At 46.9% G+C, this 20,878-nt stretch overlaps 1 protein-coding gene across 3 annotated transcripts in view; it reads left to right on the top strand.

Moving 5' to 3' along the window:
* The window catches only part of vps39 (VPS39 subunit of HOPS complex), a 50,441-nt gene that overhangs the window by 20,318 nt on the left and 9,245 nt on the right, over positions 1 to 20,878 (top strand). For all 3 annotated transcript variants that reach the window (XM_065025942.1, XM_065025943.1, XM_065025944.1), the window contains 6 exons: positions 651 to 791; positions 2,400 to 2,541; positions 8,221 to 8,307; positions 8,593 to 8,666; positions 10,705 to 10,921; positions 11,137 to 11,265. In XM_065025942.1, coding sequence (XP_064882014.1) covers positions 651 to 791; positions 2,400 to 2,541; positions 8,221 to 8,307; positions 8,593 to 8,666; positions 10,705 to 10,921; positions 11,137 to 11,265 — 790 coding nt within the window. The remainder of the gene's footprint in view (positions 1 to 650; positions 792 to 2,399; positions 2,542 to 8,220; positions 8,308 to 8,592; positions 8,667 to 10,704; positions 10,922 to 11,136; positions 11,266 to 20,878) is intronic.

Raw genomic sequence — 20,878 nt, 5'->3', positions numbered from 1 at the left:
CTGCTGGCTTGTCTCTGTGCTGTCTCAGGTGGATGTTGATCCAGTAGCATGTCACCCTGCAGTCCACTGCTGGCTTGATTCATATCTAGATAATATTGTAGTTAGTTGGTTCTTTAATCATCAAAATAAAAACTAGACAGTCAGGGAGAATTTAAAATTCCCCATATAATGAATTTAGCAGCGTTTATTTTAGTTCGGAATTTAGCAGTGTTGATGTTATGTTTGTGCAAGATAACATAATTATCCTTGGCAAAATGCATAGAATTTCAGGAAATGAGCTAAAAAATGCTCAGATTTATCTTCACCGCCAAGATTAGGGACCTCTAAAATTGTCTCCTAAATATTCCTGTGCCCCCACCACCACCTCAGCCCCCACCTCATCCCTCAGCCCCCCCCACCACCACCTCAGCCCCCACCTCATCCCCCACCACCACCTCAGCCCCCACCTCATCCCTCAGCCCCCCTCCCCCACCACCACCTCAGCCCCCCTCCCTCCACCACCTCAGCCCCCCTCCCTCCACCACCTCATCCCTCAGCCCCCCCCTCCACCTCAGCCCCACCACCACCACCTCATCCCCCACCCCCTCACCACCTCAGCTCCTTCACGGTCCAGAGGAAAACCCCCAATGACAGTGATGTGTGTATTCCAGAAACGCAGCCACCTGGTGAAGCACCTGAGCGACTCCGAGCCGTCCACCCCGTCTCCCCTCATGGAAGGGATTCCCACCATCAAGAGCAGGAAGAAACTCCTGCAGATCATCGACACCACGCTGCTCAAATGCTACCTGCATGTACGTATGGATACCTCGGACGTACTCCCCCATTCCATTGTAATGCTAATGTACGTATGGATACCTCAGATGTAATCCCCCATTCCATTGTAATGCTAATGTACGTATGGATACCTCGGACGTACTCCCCCATTCCATTGTAATGCTAATGTACGTATGGATACCTCGGACGTACTCCCCCATTCCATTGTAATGCTACCTGCATGTACGTATGGATACCTCGGACGTACTCCCCCATTCCATTGTAATGCTACCTGCATGTAAGTATGGATACCTCGTACGTACTCCCCCATTCCATTGTAATGCTAATGTACGTATGGATACCTCAGATGTACTCCCCCATTCCATTGTAATGCTAATGTACGTATGGATACCTCGGACGTACTCCCCCATTCCATTGTAATGCTAATGTACGTATGGATACCTCGGACGTACTCCCCATTCCATTGTAATGCTAATGTACGTATGGATACCTCGACGTACTCCCCCATTCCATTGTAATGCTAATGTACGTATGGATACCTCGGACGTACTCCCCCATTCCATTGTAATGCTACCTGCATGTACGTATGGATACCTCGGACGTACTCCCCCATTCCATTGTAATGCTACCTGCATGTACGTATGGATACCTCGGACGTACTCCCCCATTCCATTGTAATGCTAATGTACGTATGGATACCTCGGACGTACTCCCCCATTCCATTGTAATGCTACCTGCATGTACGTATGGATACCTCGGACGTACTCCCCCATTCCATTGTAATGCTAATGTACGTATGGATACCTCGGACGTACTCCCCCATTCCATTGTAATGCTAATGTACGTATGGATACCTCGGACGTACTCCCCCATTCCATTGTAATGCTACCTGCATGTACGTATGGATACCTCGGACGTACTCCCCCATTCCATTGTAATGCTACCGGCATGTACGTATGGATACCTCGGACGTACTCCCCCATTCCATTGTAATGCTAATGTACGTATGGATACCTCGGACGTACTCCCCCATTCCATTGTAATGCTACCTGCATGTACGTATGGATACCTCGGACGTACTCCCCCATTCCATTGTAATGCTAATGTACGTATGGATACCTCGGACGTACTCCCCCATTCCATTGTAATGCTAATGTACGTATGGATACCTCGGACGTACTCCCCCATTCCATTGTAATGCTAATGTACGTATGGATACCTCGGACGTACTCCCCCATTCCATTGTAATGCTAATGTACGTATGGATACCTCGGACGTACTCCCCCATTCCATTGTACTGCTAATGTACGTATGGATACCTCGGACGTACTCCCCCATTCCATTGTAATGCTAATGTACGTATGGATACCTCGGACGTACTCCCCCATTCCATTGTAATGCTACCTGCATGTACGTATGGATACCTCGGACGTACTCCCCCATGTACCTCTGTGTCCCTTTACCCTGTTTATGCGTATAGCCTCAAAGGGTCAGTTTCCCGGACACTGATTGAAGACTCGTCCTGGACTGAGAAACTGTCTAGATAAAAGGTTGAGTGCTTCTCAGTCCAGGACTAGTCTTCATCTGTGTCCCTGTTTAATCTAGTGTCTCTCTCCTCTCTCCAGACCAACGTGGCCCTGGTGTCCCCTCTGTTGCGTCTGGATAATAACCACTGTCACATTGAGGAGAGTGAGTACATCCTGAAGAAGGCCCACAAGTACAGCGAGCTCATCATCCTCTATGAGAAGAAGGGCCTGCATCAGAAAGGTAATGAGCACCATCACACCTCCTCCTCCATGCTTCAAAGGTAATGAGCTCCATCACACCACCTCCTCCATGCTTTTAAGGAAATGAGCATTGTCGCCGTGGCGTGTAGACGGCGTTGTCACCGTGGCGTGTAGCGGCAGGGTAGCCTAGTGGTTAGAGCGTTGGACTAGTAACCGGAAGGTTGCAAGTTCAAAACCCCCGAGCTGACAAGGTACAAATCTGTCGTTCTGCCCCTGAACAGGCAGTTAACCTCTTACCTCTACCTGGGACGCTTGCATCCCAACTAGAGCTCTGGAAATGCAAATGCGCTACGCTAAATGCTAATAGTATTAGTTAAAACTCAAAAGTTCATTAAAATACACATGCAGGGTATCAAATTAAAGCTACACTCGTTGTGAATCCAGGCAACAAGTCAGATTTTTAAAATGCTTTTCGGCGACAGCATGAGAAGCTATTATCTGATAGCATGCACCAATACACTACAACAGAAAAGCACAGCAGGGGACGTAAACAAAATAATTAGCATTTCGGCGTTACACAAACCGCACAATAAAATAGAAAACAGTCATTACCTTTCACCATCTTCTTTGTTGGCACTCCTAGATGTCCCATAAACACTATTGGGTCTTTATTTCTATTAAATCGGGCCATATAAAGCCAAGATATCGTTATATGTAGACTGTGTGATAAACGAAAAAAACAGCGATTTCACAACGTAACGTCATTTTTTTAAATTCAAAAAGTAGACGATAAACTTTCACAAAACACTTCGAAATACGTTTGTAATGCTACTTTAGGTATTAGTAAACGTTAATAAGCGATAAAATACATCCGTAGGCGATGTACATATCATTAGCTGTCGTCTTGGAAAAAATTTCAGGAGAGAGCTCTTCCGGAATGATCTGGGCGGAGACCGGAGGTAAGCGGTGCCCCTCTTTCGGTTCAACCAAGAATCAAAGAGGATTAAATTCACAAGATACTCGACTGCATGGGGATGCTGTGGGAGTTGAATGCTCGGTCTTATCTAATTCGGCTCACTGTTAACAATTGCTGGAAGTGGCGCAAGGATATTTATTTCCATTTTCTGTGATCAGGTTTTCCTGCGCTTTCCGATGTAACGCACGTTATGTAATAGCCACAGTCGTGATTTAACCAGTTTTAAAAACGTCCGAGGGTTTCCTATACACACATTCTAACCATATGAACGTACTATATTCCTGGCATGAGTAGAGCAGGGCGCTGAAATGTTGCGCGATTTTTAACAAAATGTTCAAAAAAGTAGAGGGTAGGAGCAACTAGTTAACCCACTGTTCCTAGGCCGTCATTGAAAATAAGAATTTGTTCTTAACTGACTTGTTAAATAAAGGTTAAATAAAAAATAAAAAAAGACTGCGTTGTCGCCGTGGCGGTGTCTGAAGAATACTAACACTACCAGTCTAAAGTTTGGACACATCTGCTCATTCAAGGGTTTTTCTTTATTTTATTATGACTATTTTCTACATTGTAGAATAATAATGACTACCTCAAAACTATGAAATAACACAAATGGAATCATGTAGTAAAAGCAAAAAATGTTAAACAAAAGTGTTAAACAAATCAAAATATATTTGATATTCTTTAAAGTAGCCATCCTTTGCCTTGATTTCAGCTTTGCACACTCTTGGCATTCTCTCAACCAGCTTCACCTGGAATGCTTTTCCAACAGTCTTGAATGAGTTCCCACATATCCTGAGCACTTGTTGGCTGCTTTTCCATCACTCTCCAGTCCAACTCATCCCAAACCATTTCAATTGGGTTGAGGTCGGGTGATTGTGAAGGCCAGGTCATCTGATGCAGCCCTCCATCATTCTCCTTCTTGTTAAAATAGCCCTTACACAGCTTGGAGGTGTGTTGTGTCATTGTCCTGTTGAAAACCAAATGATAGTCCCACTAAGTGCAAACCAGATGGGATGGCGTATTGCTGCAGAATGCTGTGGTAGACAGGCTGTGCCTTGAATTCTAAATAAATCACACAGTTTCACCAGCAAAGCCCCCCCCAACACCATAACACCTCCTCCTCCTCCATGCGGAGAAGATCCGTTCACCTATTCTGCGTCTCACAAAGACACGAACGGTTGGATCCAAAAATATCCAATTTGGACTCATCAGACCAAAGGACAGATTTCCATCGGTCTAATGTCCATTGCTCGTGTTTCTTGGCCAAAGCAAGTCTCTTCTTATTGGTGTCCGTTGGTAGTGGTTTCTTTGCAGTATCAGACACTTCTATACAGGCTATTGTTAAAAAGAAGAGGGTAGTTGTAAGTTTGCATCAGTGCTGAGGTTTATTTATTTAACCTTTTATTTAACTAGACAAGTCCGTTAAGAACAAATTCTTATTTTCAATGACTGCCTACCCGGGGAACAGTGGGTTAACTGCCTTGTTGATTTAGTAGCCTGGTTGCGGTTTAATGGCCTGTTGCTCCAGACTGATTTAGTTAGTATGCTGTTTCATGGTCTGTTGCTCCAGACTGATTTAGAGTTAGTATGCTGTTTCATGGTCTGTTGCTCCAGACTGATTTAGAGTTAGTATGCTGTTTCATGGTCTTTTGCTCCAGACTGATTTAGTTAGTATGCTGTTTCATGGCCTGTTGCTCCAGACTGATTTAGTAGCCTGGTTGCTGTTTAATGGCCTGTTGCTCCAGACTGATTTAGAGTTAGTATGCTGTTTCATGGTCTGTTGCTCCAGACTGATTTAGAGTTAGTATGCTGTTTCATGGTCTGTTGCTCCAGACTGATTTAGAGTTAGTATGCTGTTTCATGGCCTGTTGCTCCAGACTGATTTAGTAGCCTGGTTGCTGTTTCATGGTCTGTTGCTCCAGACTGATTTAGAGTTAGTATGCTGTTTCATGGTCTGTTGCTCCAGACTGATTTAGAATTAGTATGCTGTTTCATGGTCTGTTGCTCCAGACTGATTTAGAGTTAGTATGCTGTTTCATGGCCTGTTGCTCCAGACTGATTTAGTAGCCTGGTTGCTGTTTCATGGCCTGTTGCTCCAGACTGATTTAGAGTTAGTATGCTGTTTCATGGTCTGTTGCTCCAGACTGATTTAGAGTTAGTATGCTGTTTCATGGCCTGTTGCTCCAGACTGATTTAGTAGCCTGGTTGCTGTTTCATGGCCTGTTGCTCCAGACTGATTTAGAGTTAGTATGCTGTTTCATGGTCTGTTGCTCCAGACTGATTTAGAGTTAGTATGCTGTTTCATGGCCTGTTGCTCCAGACTGATTTAGAGTTAGTATGCTGTTTCATGGTCTGTTGCTCCAGACTGATTTATAGTTAGTATGCTGTTTCATGGCCTGTTGCTCCAGACTGATTTAGTAGCCTGGTTGCTGTTTCATGGCCTGTTGCTCCAGACTGATTTAGAGTTAGTATGCTGTTTCATGGCCTGTTGCTCCAGACTGATTTAGTAGCCTGGTTGCTGTTTCATGGCCTGTTGCTCCAGACTGATTTAGTAGCCTGGTTGCTGTTTCATGGCCTGTTGCTCCAGACTGATTTATAGTTAGTATGCTGTTTCATGGTCTGTTGCTCCAGACTGATTTAGAGTTAGTATGCTGTTTCATGGCCTGTTGCTCCAGACTGATTTAGAGTTAGTATGCTGTTTCATGGTCTGTTGCTCCAGACTGATTTAGAGTTAGTATGCTGTTTCATGGTCTGTTGCTCCAGACTGATTGGGAATACACTGGGCTGCATGTTGAAATTATTTCAGGAAAATGTATTCTGATAAATTCTAAATAAAATTATATTAAGGCCTAATTACCACAGAAATTCCATAGTCTATAGGTAGGTGGCCTAAATCAACATATAGCCAATAGGTAGGTAGCCTGAATCAACATATAGCCAATAGGTAGGTAGCATGAATCAACATATAGCCAATAGGTAGGTAGCCTGAATCAACATATAGCCAATAGGTAGGTAGCCTGAATCAACATATAGCCAATAGGCAGGTAGCCTAACTCAACATATAGCCAATAGGCAGGTAGCCTGAATCAACATATAGCCAATAGGTAGGTAGCCTAAATCAACATATAGCCAATAGGCAGGTAGCCTAAATCAACATATAGCCAATAGGTAGGTAGCCTAAATCAACATATAGCCAATAGGTAGGTAGCCTAAATCAACATATAGCCAATAGGCAGGTAGCCTAAATCAACATATAGCCAATAGGCAGGTAGCCTGAATCAACATATAGCCAATGGGTAGGTAGCCTAAATCAACATATAGCCAATAGGCAGGTAGCCTAACTCAACATATAGCCAATAGGTAGGTAGCCTAAATCAACATATAGCCAATAGGCAGGTAGCCTAAATCAACATATAGCCAATAGGCAGGTAGCCTGAATCAACATATAGCCAATAGGCAGGTAGCCTAAATCAACATATAGGCAGGTAGCCTAAATCAACATATAGCCAATAGGCAGGTAGCCTAAATCAACATATAGCCAATAGGCAGGTAGCCTAAATCAACATATAGCCAATAGGCAGGTAGCCTGAATCAACATATAGCCAATAGTTAGGTAGCCTAACTCAACATATAGGCAGGTAGCCTAAATCAACATATAGCCAATAGGTAGGTAGCCTGAATCAACATATAGCCAATAGGCAGGTAGCCTAACTCAACATATAGGCAGGTAGCCTAACTCAACATATAGGCTGTAGCATGATTCATTGACGAAGGAGTAAGTGAAGTGTTGGACCCTTGTTCCGCAGAGAAGTTGTTAACCAAAGAAGTTGTGCAATCCGATTGATGAGCAATTGTCGTCCCCGCAAACCTTAACATTTGGTGATTTTTTAAATAAATGTATTCTCCAATCAGACGACCTAGGGGAGGAAGAGGTTGGCTATATGTTGATTTAGGCTACCTGCCTATTGGCTATATGTTGATTCAGGCTACCTGTTCAGGTGGAAAGGTTAAAGGTTAACTCATATGGTGTTGTTTGTGGAGCTATATCAGGCTACCTGCCTATTGGCTATAGGATAGGATAAAGTAATCCTCCCCCTCCCCCCTCCCCCCTTAAAAGACCTAGATGCACTATTGTAAAGTGGCTGTTCCACTGGATGTCATAAGGTGAAAGCACCAATTTGTAAGTCGCTCTGGATAAGAGCGTCTGCTAAATGACTTAAATGTAAATATATGTTCTTCTCGTCTGAATTGTATTATGTACTCGCGTACAAGCGACACGTCCTTTGGTTCTGCATTTTCTCCCTCGGTTCTCTTCCTTCACACCTCTCCTTCACCTCTTCCTGACCCTGTTTGTGCTCCTCTCTTCCTCCCCTACAGGTGTTGTTGGACCAGTCCACCAAGGCTAACTCTCCCCTCTTCCTCCCCTGCAGGTGTTGTTGGACCAGTCCACCAAGGCTAACTCTCCCCTCTTCCTCCCCTACAGGTGTTGTTGGACCAGTCCACCAAGGCTAACCTACACCACCTCCCCTACAGGTGTTGTTGGACCAGTCCACCAAGGCTAACTCTCCCCTCTTCCTCCCCTGCAGGTGTTGTTGGACCAGTCCACCAAGGCTAACTCTCCCCTCTTCCTCCCCTGCAGGTGTTGTTGGACCAGTTCACCAAGGCTAACTCTCCTCTCTTCCTCCCCTACAGGTGTTGTTGGATCAGTCCACCAAGGCTAACTCTCCTCTCTTCCTCCCCCAGCCCTACAGGTGTTGTTGGATCAGTCCACCAAGGCTAACTCTCCTCTAAAGGGACATGAGAGGACGGTGCAGTACCTCCAGAGACTGGGTGAGTTAACCTCCCAACATCAACTTAACGCCGATGTGTTTTTTTTAACGATATTGGATTAAACATCCAAGTAAATGAACACTGGGATTGAAACATACAATGGGCTTTCCACACAGCAGAGTTTGATGTGTGTATGACGGCACTAACGAAGAAAACACCACAGTCGATATAGCTCCACAAACAACACCATATGAGTTAACCTTTAACCTTTCCACCATTCTCACACGTCCAAACCCTGTCCTCTCTGAGCGTACCATTAATCATTTCTTATCATTATCTTGTCAGGGATGGAGAATCTGGTCATTATCTTTGAGTTCTCTCCCTGGGTTCTGAAGATCTGTCCTGAGGACGGACTCAAGGTGAGACGGGATTGTCAGGAGTTGGAACCGTCTTTGCCTACCCTAGTTGACTGCACTGTTTGTTGGAACGTTGCTGTGGGGACATGCTTCCATTCAGCCACGAGCATTAATGAGGTCGGGCACTGATGTTGGACCGATTAGGCCTGGATCACAGACGGTGCTCCAATTCATCCCGAAGGTGTTCGATGGGGTTGAGGTCAGGGCTCTGTGCAGGCCAGTCAAGTTCTTCCACACCGATATTGACAAACCATTTATTTTATAGACCTCGCTTTGTGTACTGGGGCATTGTCATACTGAAACAGGAAAGGGCCTCCCCCAAAATGTTGGATGCACAGAACCATCTAGAATGTCTTTGTGTAGGGTTAAGATTTCCCTTCATTGGAACTAAGGCCCAAATCATGAAAAACACCCCCAGACCATTACTCCTCTTCCACCAAACTTTACAGTTGGCAGGTAGCATTCTCCTGGCATCTTCCAAACTCCGATTCGTCTGTCGGACTGTCAGATGGTGAAGTTTGATTTGCATCCCAGAGAATGCGTTTCCTCTGCTCAAATCAAATCAGATGTTGTTGGTCACATGGTCGGCAGATGTTAATGTGAGTGTAGTGAAATGCTTGTGCTTCTAGTTCCGACCATGCAGTAATATCTAGAAAGTAATCTAACAATTCCCCAACAACTACCTAATACACACAAATCTAAAGGGATGGAATAAGAATATGTACATATAAATATATGGATGAGCGATGGCCGAACGGCAGGCAAGATGTAATAGATGATATAAAATACAGTATATACATATAAGATGAGTAATGTATGGTCTGTAAACATTATATAAAGTGGCATTATTTAAAGTGGCTAGTGATAAATTTTTACATCCAATTTTTCCATTATTAAAGTGGCTGGAGTTGAGTTAGTATGTTGGCAGCAGCCACTCAATGTTAGTGGTGGCTGTTTAACAGTCTGATGGCCTTGAGATAGAAGCTGTTTTTCAGTCTCTCGGTCCCAGCTTTGATGCACCTGTACTGACCTCGCCTTCTGGATGATATTGGGGTGAACAGGCAGTGGCTCGGGTGGTTGTTGTCCTTGATGATATTTATGGCCTTCCTGTGACATCGGGTGGTGTAGGTGTCCTGGAGGGCAGGTAGTTTGCCCCCGGGGATGCGTTGCGCAGACCTCACTACCCTCTGGAGAGCCTTACGGTTGTGGGCGGAGCAGTTGCCGTACCAGGCGGTGATACAGCCTGACAGGATGCTCTCGATTGTGCATCTGTAGAAGTTTGAGTGTTTTTGGTGACAAGCTAAATTTCTTTTGAGTCCAATGGCGGTGTGCTTTACACCACTCCAGCCAACGCTTGGCATTGCACATGGTGATCTTAGGCTTGTGTGCGGCTGCTCAGCCATGGAAACCCATTTCATGGAGCTTCCGACAAACAGTTCTTATTCTGATGTTGCTTCCAGAGGCAGTTTGGAACTCGGTAGTGAGGGTTGCAATCGAGGACAGACGATTTTTATGTGCTTCAGCACTCGGCGGTCCCGTTCTGTGAGCTGGTGTGGCCTACCACTTCGCGACTGAGCCGTTGTTGCTCCTAAACGTTTCCACTTCACAATAACAACACTTACAGTTGACCGGGGCAGCTCTAGCAGGGCAGAAATTATAAGAACTGACTTGTTGGAAAGGTGGCATCCTATGACGCTGCCACGTTGAAAGTCACTGAGCTCTTCAGTAAGGGCCATTCTACTGACAATGTTTGTCTATGGAGATTGCATGGATGTGTGTTCGATTGTATACACCGGTCAACAACGGGTATGGCTGAAATAGCCAAATCCACTAATTTAAAGGCGTGTTCACATACTTTTGAACATCCATGCAATCTCCATAGACAAACATTGTCAGTAGAATGGCCCTTACTGAAGAGCTCAGTGACTTTCAACGTGGCAGCGTCATAGGATACATACTAAAATACGTTGATTCTCCATTGGGGAAAATGTCAATTCAGTATCACTATACGTCATGTACATATTGTGTGTCTCTGTCCCAGATCTTCACTGAGGACCTGACGGAGGTAGAGACCCTGCCCAGAGACAAGGTCCTGAACTTCCTGAAGGAGGGCTTTAAGGAGCTGACTATCCCCTACCTGGAGCACATCGTACACGTCTGGGAGGAGACGGAGCCAGAGTTCCATAACGTCCTCATTCAGCTGTACCTGGAGAGGGTCCAGGGGCTCATGAAGCAGTACCTCAACTCCCTGCCCGAGGGTAAGACCTGATACTATTACATTTTTTGGGGAAGGGGGCTAAGGAATATCTAGTATCATTGATCTATAACAGAAAAAGAAGTAGTCCCAGCACACTGCCCTGAGGTACTCCACAGCCACCAGCACACTGCCCTGAGGTACTCCACAGCCCCCAGCACACTGCCCTGAGGTACTCCACAGCTGGGATCTGTCTGTTCTGTCTTCCTTGTCCTGTAGGGGTTCCTGCAGTGGCTGCTGGGAAGGAGGAGGGGGACTTGGGAGAGTTTAGGAACAAGCTTCTATGTTTCCTGGAGGTCTCTAGCAGCTACGAGCCTGGACGTCTTATCAGTGACTTCCCCTTTGACGGTAAGAATGGGATAGTTAGGTGGGGAAATATTCGATGTTGTTACATATTGCAATATTATTTTGGACGATATATTGATATGTTGACTCTCAAAGTATCGATTTGTACTTGCTAGGTAGCATTAGCTAGCGCTAGTTGTCTGTACATGCACCGAAACGCATCCTATAGCTTATTCTTCATCTTCTTTTGAAAAAGTGAGCCAACATGTTTTCAGCACTTATTTCCATGACTCTTGTCGCTCTGCAGGAGACATACACTGAGTGTACAAAACATTATGAACACCTTCCTAATATTGAGTTGCACCCCCTAATGCCTGAAGAACAGCCTCTATTCGTCGGGACATGTACTCTACGCCCCGGATGTCCTACGCTTTCTTTGGAGGCTCATGAGGATAGTGTGGCAGAAGGAAATAATACCAAAGGCATGGCGAAGGGCTGGTGGTGTGCTAATCCCGAAAGAGAAGGATGCGACAGACATCAGTCAATTCCGACCAATCTCCCTTCTCAACGTCGAAGGGAAGATCTTTTTCAGTATAATAGCACAGAGGCTGTCCACTTATCTGGAAAGGAACAAGTACATTGATACATCTGTACAGAAAGCAGGCATTCCTGGTTTCTCTGGTTGCCTGGAACATACTAGTATGATTTGGCACCAGATCCAAACCGCTAAGAAGGACAAGAGAGACCTCTATGTCATCTTCCTCGACCTGGCCAATGCCTTTGGCTCAGTTCCCCATGAACTCCTCTGGGAATCCTTCAACATTTTCCACGTACCAGAACCCATCACTACACTGGTAAAGGCCTATTTCCAAGACCTGCAATTGTGTTTCACAACACCTGACTTCACAACAACATGGCAGCGCTTGGAAGTAGGCATAATGGCAGGCTGTACAATTTCTCCTCTGGCATTCACTATGGCCATGGAAGTCATCATCAGGGCATCGAGATGGGTGGTCGGCGGTGAGAGAACTAAGGAAGGGCTCCGTCTCCCACCTATCCGAGCATACATGGATGACATGACTATACTGACCACCACTGCAGCATGCACCAGGCGGCTACTTGCAAAACTGCAGGATAACATCAAGTGGGCCCGGATGAAAATCAAGCCAAGCAAATCTCGAAGCATCTCCATAGTCAAGGGACAGCTTAAAGATGTGAGGTTCTGCATTGGAGATGACCCGATACCAACGGTGTCTGAGCAACCCATCAAGAGCCTGGGTAGATGGTACAACGAAAGCCTCCGGGATAAAGATCAAGTGCAGCAAGTAAGGCAGGACATCGCCGACGGTCTTGAGAACATCAACAAGACCCTACTGCCTGGGAGGCTCAAGCTTTGGTGCCTACAGTTTGGACTTCTCCCGGGTAATGTGGCCACTCACCGTCTATGAGGTCCCAATAACAACAGTGGAGAAGATGGAGCGAACCATTACTTCATACGTGAAGAAATGGCTGGGTGTCCCACGATGCCTGAGTAACATCGGCCTGTATGGCAAAGGGGTCCTTGAACTACCTCTTACAAGTCTAACGGAGGAGTACAAGTGCTCTAAAGTAAGACTTCAGATGACATTGAAGGACTCCAAAGACCAGACCATTAGCAAGGCTGCACCTCTCCTACAAACTGGACGGAAATGGACATCATCCAAGGCTGTGCAGCAAGCAACATCAGCCCTGAGACACCAAGACATTGTGGGGAATATCCAGCATGGAAGAGGAGGCTTTGGCCTGGCAGCAAGCAAACCAACGTTCCATGAGGCAACAACATCTGAACGCAGGAAGCTGGTGGTCGAGGAGGTGCGCAGACAGGAGGAGACTGCAAGAAGTGCAAAGGCTGTCTCTCTTGCTAAACAAGGGCAATGGACGCGGTGGGAAGGCCTGGAGAGGAGAAAGATCAACTGGAGTGAGCTTTGGCAAATGGAGGCAAGCAACATCAGTTTCATCATAAGAGCTGTTTATGATGTGCTTCCATCACCAAAAAATCTACATCAATGGTATGGCGAGGACTCGACCTGCCCCCTCTGCCCAGCTCCAGCGACTCTCAGGCATATAATGACAGGTTGCAAGACCAGCCTCTCACAAGGCCGCTACACCTGGAGGCACAATCAGGTCCTCAAGAGCCTGGCTGCAGCACTTGAGACCAAGAGGAGTGCAACCAATTCATTACCTCCAAAAACAAGCAATCCCGTCAAAACAACAACATTCATCCGGGAGGGACAGAAAAGGCCCAAGTATCCTCCTACAAAGCCAGAAACTGGACACCTAGCCATGGCCCGGGACTGGAAGATGCTTGTCGATATTGGCCAGCAACTCATTTTTCCACCAGAGATTGCTTCTACCAACCTTAGGCCAGACATGGTACTCTGGTCCCCTTCACGAAAGGCTGTGTACATCATAGAGCTCACAGTCCCGTGGGAAAACTCGGTTGAAGAGGCCTACGAGCGTAAGAAACTTCGTTACACAGAGTTGGCAGCAGACGCAACTCAGCGTGGCTGGAATGCAAAGGTCTGGCCAGTTGAAGTGGGATGCAGAGGATTCGTGGCTTCTTCCATCATCAGGTTGCTGAAAGAACTTGGAATCCATGGACAGGCTCTGCGGCAGACCGTCAGAGCAGTTTCTCAAGCAGCTGAAAGAGGCAGCCAGTGGATCTGGATCAAACGGAAGGACCCTTGCTGGGCTATAACTTCATGACCCCCACCCCCACCTGAGAACCCAATTCAGATCCCTCCAACTTGAGGAGGGCATATGAGGTATGCGGTCAGCTGTATGGCTGGCTCAGGGAAGAGGACGCCCCTGCCTTGCATAGTCCCGTGGGACATCTTAATTGGGCATGGGACACAAGCTAAGGCTTGATTACCCTTTAGCTGGCCACCTTTGATGAGGGTGTTTAGTGATTAAAGGCCGAAACACCCACTGATTCGAAGGCACACTACTGAGGATGTGTCCCAAAATTGACATCTTACCCCAGTCTAAGAAATAAACCTCCCATGCCACTCTGTCAACATCACGGCAAATCTCATGTGAGTGCATTCCATCTATTGGCACAATGGACAGTTTTTAACATCTCGTCCCGTGTTTTATGATTCTACGAGATGTTGAAAGCGTTCCACAGGGATGCTGGCCCATGAATGTTCCCCACAGTTACCAAGTTGGCTGGATGTCCTTTGGGTGGTGAACAAGTCTTGAGGCACACGGGGGACTATTGAGTGTGGAAAAACCCAGCAGCATTGCAGTTCTTGACACACTCAAACCGGTGCACCTACTACCATACCCCGTTCAAAGGCACTTAAATCTTTTGTCTTTGCCCATTCACCCTCTGAATAGCACACACACTGGCCTGATGGTTCCTTGCTGTCCCCAGTCCACCTGGTTGTGCTGCTGCTCCAGTTTCAGCTGTTCTGCCTGCAGCAACTCTCTCTCTACCGCACCTGCTGTCTCTAACTCTGAATAATCGGCTATGAAAAGCCAACTGACATTTACTCCTGAGGTGCTGACTTGCTGCACCCTCGACAACCACTGTGATTATTATTATTTGACCCTGCTGGTCATCTATGAACATTTGAACATCTTGGCCATGTTCTGTTATAATCTCCACCCGGCACAGCCAGTAGAGGACTGGCCACCCCACATAGCCTGGTTCCTCTCTAGGTTTGTTCCTAGGTTTTGGCCTTTCTAGAGTTTTTTTCCTAGCCACCGTGCTTCTACACCTGCATTGCTTGCTGTTTGGGGTTTTAGGCTGTGTTTCTGTACAGCACTTTGAGATATCAGCTGATGTAAGATATTTTTAATTTGATTTATACACATTCCATGTCTCAAGGCTTACAAATCCTTCTTTAACCTGTCTCCTCTTCATTTACACTGATTGAAGTGGATTTAACAAGTGACATCAATAAGGAATCATATCTTTCACCTGGTCAGTCTATGTCATGGAAAAGAGCAGCTGTTCCTAATGTTTTGTGCACTGTGTTTTGTACACTGAACAATATGTTTGAAATATCAAATCACAAAGTCGCAGTATCGAATCGCAATACATAGAGAATCATGAGAATCACAATACATAGAGAATCATGAGAATCACAATACATACATTTACATTTAAGTCATTTAGCAGACGCTCTTATCCAGAGGGACTTACAAATTGGTGCATTCACCTTATGACATCCAGTGGAGCAGCCACTTTACAATAGTGCATCTAAATCTTTTAAGGGGGGGTGGGGGTGAGAAGGATTACTTTATCCTATCCTAGGTATTCCTTAAAGAGGTGAGGTTTCAGGTGTCTTTCCGGAAGGTGGTGATTGACTCCGCTGTCCTGGCGTCGTGAGGGAGTTTGTTCCACCATTGGGGGGCCAGAGCAGCGAACAGTTTTGACTGGGCTGAGCGGGAACTGTACTTCCTCAGTGGTAGGGAGGCGAGCAGGCCAGAGGTGGATGAACGCAGTGCCCTTGTTTGGGTGTAGGGCCTGATCAGAGCCTGGAGGTACTGAGGTGCCGTTCCCCTCACAGCTCCGTAGGCAAGCACCATGGTCTTGTAGCGGATGCGAGCTTCAACTGGAAGCCAGTGGAGAGAGCGGAGGAGCGGGGTGACGTGAGAGAACTTGGGAAGGTTGAACACCAGACGGGCTGCGGCGTTCTGGATGAGCTGTAGGGGTTTAATGGCACAGGCAGGGAGCCCAGCCAACAGCGAGTTGCAGTAATCCAGACGGGAGATGACAAGTGCCTGGATTAGGACCTGCGCCGCTTCCTGTGTGAGGCAGGGTCGTACTCTGCGGATGTTGTAGAGCATGAACCTACAGGAACGGGCCACCGCCTTGATGTTATTTGAGAACGACAGGGTGTTGTCCAGGATCACGCCAAGGTTCTTAGCGCTCTGGGAGGAGGACACAATGGAGTTGTCAACCGTGATGGCGAGATCATGGAACGGGCAGTCCTTCCCGGGAGAAAGAGCAGCTCCGTCTTGCCGAGGTTCAGCTTGAGGTGGTGATCCGTCATCCACACTGATATGTCTGCCAGACATGCAGAGATGCGATTCGCCACCTGGTCGTCAGAAGGGGAAAGGAGAAGATTAATTGTGTGTCGTCTGCATAGCAATGATAGGAGAGACCATGTGAGGTTATGACAGAGCCAAGTGACTTGGTGTATAGCGAGAATAGGAGAGGGCCTAGAACAGAGCCCTGGGGACACCAGTGGTGAGAGCACGTGGTGAGGAGACGGATTCTCGCCACGCCACCTGGTAGGAGCGACCTGTCAGGTAGGACGCAATCCAAGCGTGAGCCGCGCCGGAGATGCCCAACTCGGAGAGGGTGGAGAGGAGGATCTGATGGTTCACAGTATCGAAGGCAGCCGATAGGTCTAGAAGGATGAGAGCAGAGGAGAGAGAGTTAGCTTTAGCAGTGCGGAGCGCCTCCGTGATACAGAGAAGAGCAGTCTCAGTTGAATGACTAGTCTTGAAACCTGACTGATTTGGATCAAGAAGGTCATTCTGAGAGAGATAGCGGGAGAGCTGGCCAAGGACGGCACGTTCAAGAGTTTTGGAGAGAAAAGAAAGAAGGGATACTGGTCTGTAGTTGTTGACATCGGAGGGATCGAGTGTAGGTTTTTTCAGAAGGGTGCAACTCTCGCTCTCTTGAAGACGGAAGGGACGTAGCCAGCGGTCAGGGATGAGTTGATGAGCGAGGTGAGGTAAGGGAGAAGGTCTCCGAAATGTTCTGGAGAAGAGAGGAGGGGATAGGGTCAAGCGGGCAGGTTGTTGGGCGGCCGGCCGTCACAAGACGCGAGATTTCATCTGGAGAGAGAGGGAGAAAGAGGTCAGAGCACAGGGTAGGGCAGTGTGAGCAGAACCAGCAGTGTCGTTTGACTTAGCAAACGAGGGATCGGATGTCGTCGACCTTCTTTTTCAAAATGGTTGACGAAGTCATCTGCAGAGAGGGGGAGGGGAGGAGGATTCAGGAGGGAGGAGAAGGTGGCAAAGAGCTTCCTAGGGTTAGAGGCAGATGCTTGGAATTTAGAGTGGTAGAAAGTGGCTTTAGCAGCAGAGACAGAAGAGGAAAATGTAGAGAGGAGGGAGTGAAAGGATGCCAGGTCCGCAGGGAGGCGAGTTTTCCTCCATTTCCGCTCGGCTGCCCGGAGCCCTGTTCTGTGAGCTCGCAATGAGTCGTCGAGCCACGGAGCGGGGAGGGGAGGACCGAGCCGGCCTGGAGGATAGGGGACATAGAGAGTCAAAGGATGCAGAAAGGGAGGAGAGGAGGGTTGAGGAGGCAGAATCAGGAGATAGGTTGGAGAAGGTTTGAGCAGAGGGAAGAGATGATAGGATGGAAGAGGAGAGAGTAGCGGGGAGAGAGAGCGAAGGTTGGGACGGCGCGATACCATCCGAGTAGGGGCAGTGTGGGAAGTGTTGGATGAGAGCGAGAGGGAAAAGGATACAAGGTAGTGGTCGGAGACTTGGAGGAGTTGCAATGAGGTTAGTGGAAGAACAGCATCTAGTAAAGATGAGGTCGAGCGTATTGCCTGCCTTGTGAGTAGGGGGAAGGTGAGAGGGTGAGGTCAAAAGAGGAGAGGAGTGGAAAGAAGGAGGCAGAGAGGAATGAGTCAAAGGTAGACGTGGGGAGGTTAAAGTCGCCCAGAACTGTGAGAGGTGAGCCGTCCTCAGGAAAGGAGCTTATCAAGGCATCAAGCTCATTGATGAACTCTCCGAGGGAACCTGGAGGGCGATAAATGATAAGGATGTTAAGCTTGAAAGGGCTGGTAACTGTGACAGCATGGAATTCAAAGGAGGCGATAGACAGATGGGTAAGGGGAGAAAGAGAGAATGACCACTTGGGAGAGATGAGGATCCCGGTGCCACCACCCCGCTGACCAGAAGCTCTCGGGTGTGCGAGAACACGTGGGCGGACGAAGAGAGAGCAGTAGGAGTAGCAGTGTTATCTGTGGTGATCCATGTTTCCGTCAGTGCCAAGAAGTCGAGGGACTGGAGGGAGGCATAGGCTGAGATGAACTCTGCCTTGTTGGCCGCAGATCGGCAGTTCCAGAGGCTACCGGAGACCTGGAACTCCACGTGGGTCGTGCGCGCTGGGACCACCAGATTAGGGTGGCCGCGGCCACGCGGTGTGGAGCGTTTGTATGGTCTGTGCAGAGAGGAGAGAACAGGGATAGACAGACACATAGTTGACAGGCTACAGAAGAGGCTACGCTAATGCAAAGGAGATTGGAATGACAAGTGGACTACACGTCTCGAATGTTCAGAAAGTTAAGCTTACGTAGCAAGAATCTTATTGACTAAAATGATTAAAATGATACAGTACTGCTGAGGTAGGCTAGCTGGCAGTGGCTGCGTTGTTGACTTTGTAGGCTAGCTGGCAGTGGCTGCGTTGTTGACACTACACTAATCAATTGAGAATCACAATACATAGAGAATCATGAGAATCACAATACATAGAGAATCACGAGAATCACAATACATAGAGAATCATGAGAATCACAATACATAGAGAATCATGAGAATCACAATACATACGGAATCATGAGAATCACAATACATAGAGAATCACGAGAATCACAATACATATAGAATCATGAGAATCACAATACATAGAGAATCATGAGAATCACAATACATAGAGAATCATGAGAATCACAATACATAGAGAATCATGAGAATCACAATACATAGAGAATCATGAGAATCACAATACATAGAGAATCATGAGAATCACAACACATAGAGAATCATGAGAATCGCAACACATAGAGAATCATGAGAATCACAATACATAGAGAATCATGAGAATCACAATACATAGAGAATCGGCATATGAGTATGGTGATACTGGCCATCCATTCCCAGTCCTAGTGGTCATGGTAGAGACAGTTGGTCTTGTCCTCTCTGACTGCTCTTAGTGATCGCATGCTGTCCTTTGAGTCCTAGTGGTCATGGTAGAGACAGTTGGTCTTGTCCTCTCTGACTGCTCTTAGTGATCGCATGCGGTCCTTTGGACGCAATGATTGTAAGTCGCTCTGGAGTGTTTGCTAAACAACTCATAATGTAAAATGTATCTATGTCTATGCTGGTCCCAGATCTGTTTGGGCTGTCTTGTCAACTCCTATGGTCGTTAACTAACCTGGTCCCAGATCTGTTTGTGTTGTCCTGTCAACTCCTATGGTCGTTAACTAGCCTGGTCCCAGATCTGTTTGTGTTGTCCTGTCAACTCCTATGGTCGTTAACTAGCCTGGTCCCAGATCTGTTTGTGTTGTCCTGTCAACTCCTATGGTCGTTACCTAGCCTGATCCCAGATCTGTTTGTGTTGTCTTGTCAACTCCTATGGTCATTACCTAGCCTGGTCCCAGATCTGTTTGTGTTGTCCTGTCAACTCCTATGGTCATTACCTAGCCTGATCCCAGATCTGTTTGTGTTGTCCTGTCAACTCCTATGGTCATTACCTAGCCTGATCCCAGATCTGTTTGTGTTGTCCTATGGTCATTACCTAGCCTGATCCCAGATCTGTTTGTGTTGTCCTATGGTCGTTACCTAGCCTGGTCCCAGATCTGTTTGTGTTGTCCTGTCAACTCCTATGGTCGTTAACTAGCCTGGTCCCAGATCTGTTTGTGTTGTCCTGTCAACTCCTATGGTCATTAACTAGCCTGGTCCCAGATCTGTTTGTGTTGACTTGTCAACTCCTATGGTCGTTACCTAGCCTGGTCCCAGATCTGTTTGTACTGTCCTGTCAACTCCTATGGTCGTTAACTAGCCTGATCCCAGATCATACTATTATAATTAGGTCTATGATTTGATAGAGCAGTCTGACTGAGCGGTGGTAGGCAGCAGCAGGCTCGTAAGCATTCATTCAAACTTTACAGCGTTTTGCCAGCAGCTCTTCGCTGTGCTTCAAGCATTGCGTTGTTTATGACTTCAAGCCCATCAACTCCCGAGATTAGGCTGGTGTAACCGATGTGAAATGGCTAGCTAGTTAGCATAGTGTAACCGATGTGAAATGGCTAGCTAGTTAGCATAGTGTAACCGATGTGAAATGGCTAGCTAGTTAGCGGGGTGTAACCAATGTGAAATGGCTAGCTAGTTAGCGGGGTGTAACCGATGTGAAATGGCTAGCTAGTTAGCATAGTGTAACCGATGTGAAATGGCTAGCTAGTTAGCATAGTGTAACCGATGTGAAATGGCTAGCTAGTTAGCATAGTGTAACCGATGTGAAATGGCTAGCTAGTTAGCATAGTGTAACCGATGTGAAATGGCTAGCTAGTTAGCATAGTGTAACCGATGTGAAATGGCTAGCTAGTTAGCATAGTGTAACCGATGTGAAATGGCTAGCTAGTTAGCATAGTGTAACCGATGTGAAATGGCTAGCTAGTTAGCATAGTGTAACCGATGTGAAATGGCTAGCTAGTTAGCATAGTGTAACCGATGTGAAATGGCTAGCTAGTTAGCATAGTGTAACCGATGTGAAATGGCTAGCTAGTTAGCATAGTGTAACCGATGTGAAATGGCTAGCTAGTTAGCAGGGTGCGTGCTAACAGCGTTTCAAACGTCACTCGCTCTGAGACTTGGAATAGTTGTTCCCCTTGCTCTGCATGGGTAACGGTGCTTCGAGGGTGGCTGTTGTCGATGTGTTCCTGGT

Source organism: Oncorhynchus nerka, linkage group LG12 (assembly GCF_034236695.1).
Source record: "Oncorhynchus nerka isolate Pitt River linkage group LG12, Oner_Uvic_2.0, whole genome shotgun sequence".
Taxonomy (NCBI): Eukaryota; Metazoa; Chordata; class Actinopteri; order Salmoniformes; family Salmonidae; genus Oncorhynchus; species Oncorhynchus nerka.
The sequence above is the reverse complement of the archived record's forward strand: the minus strand, read 5'-3'. Positions and strand labels throughout refer to the sequence as shown.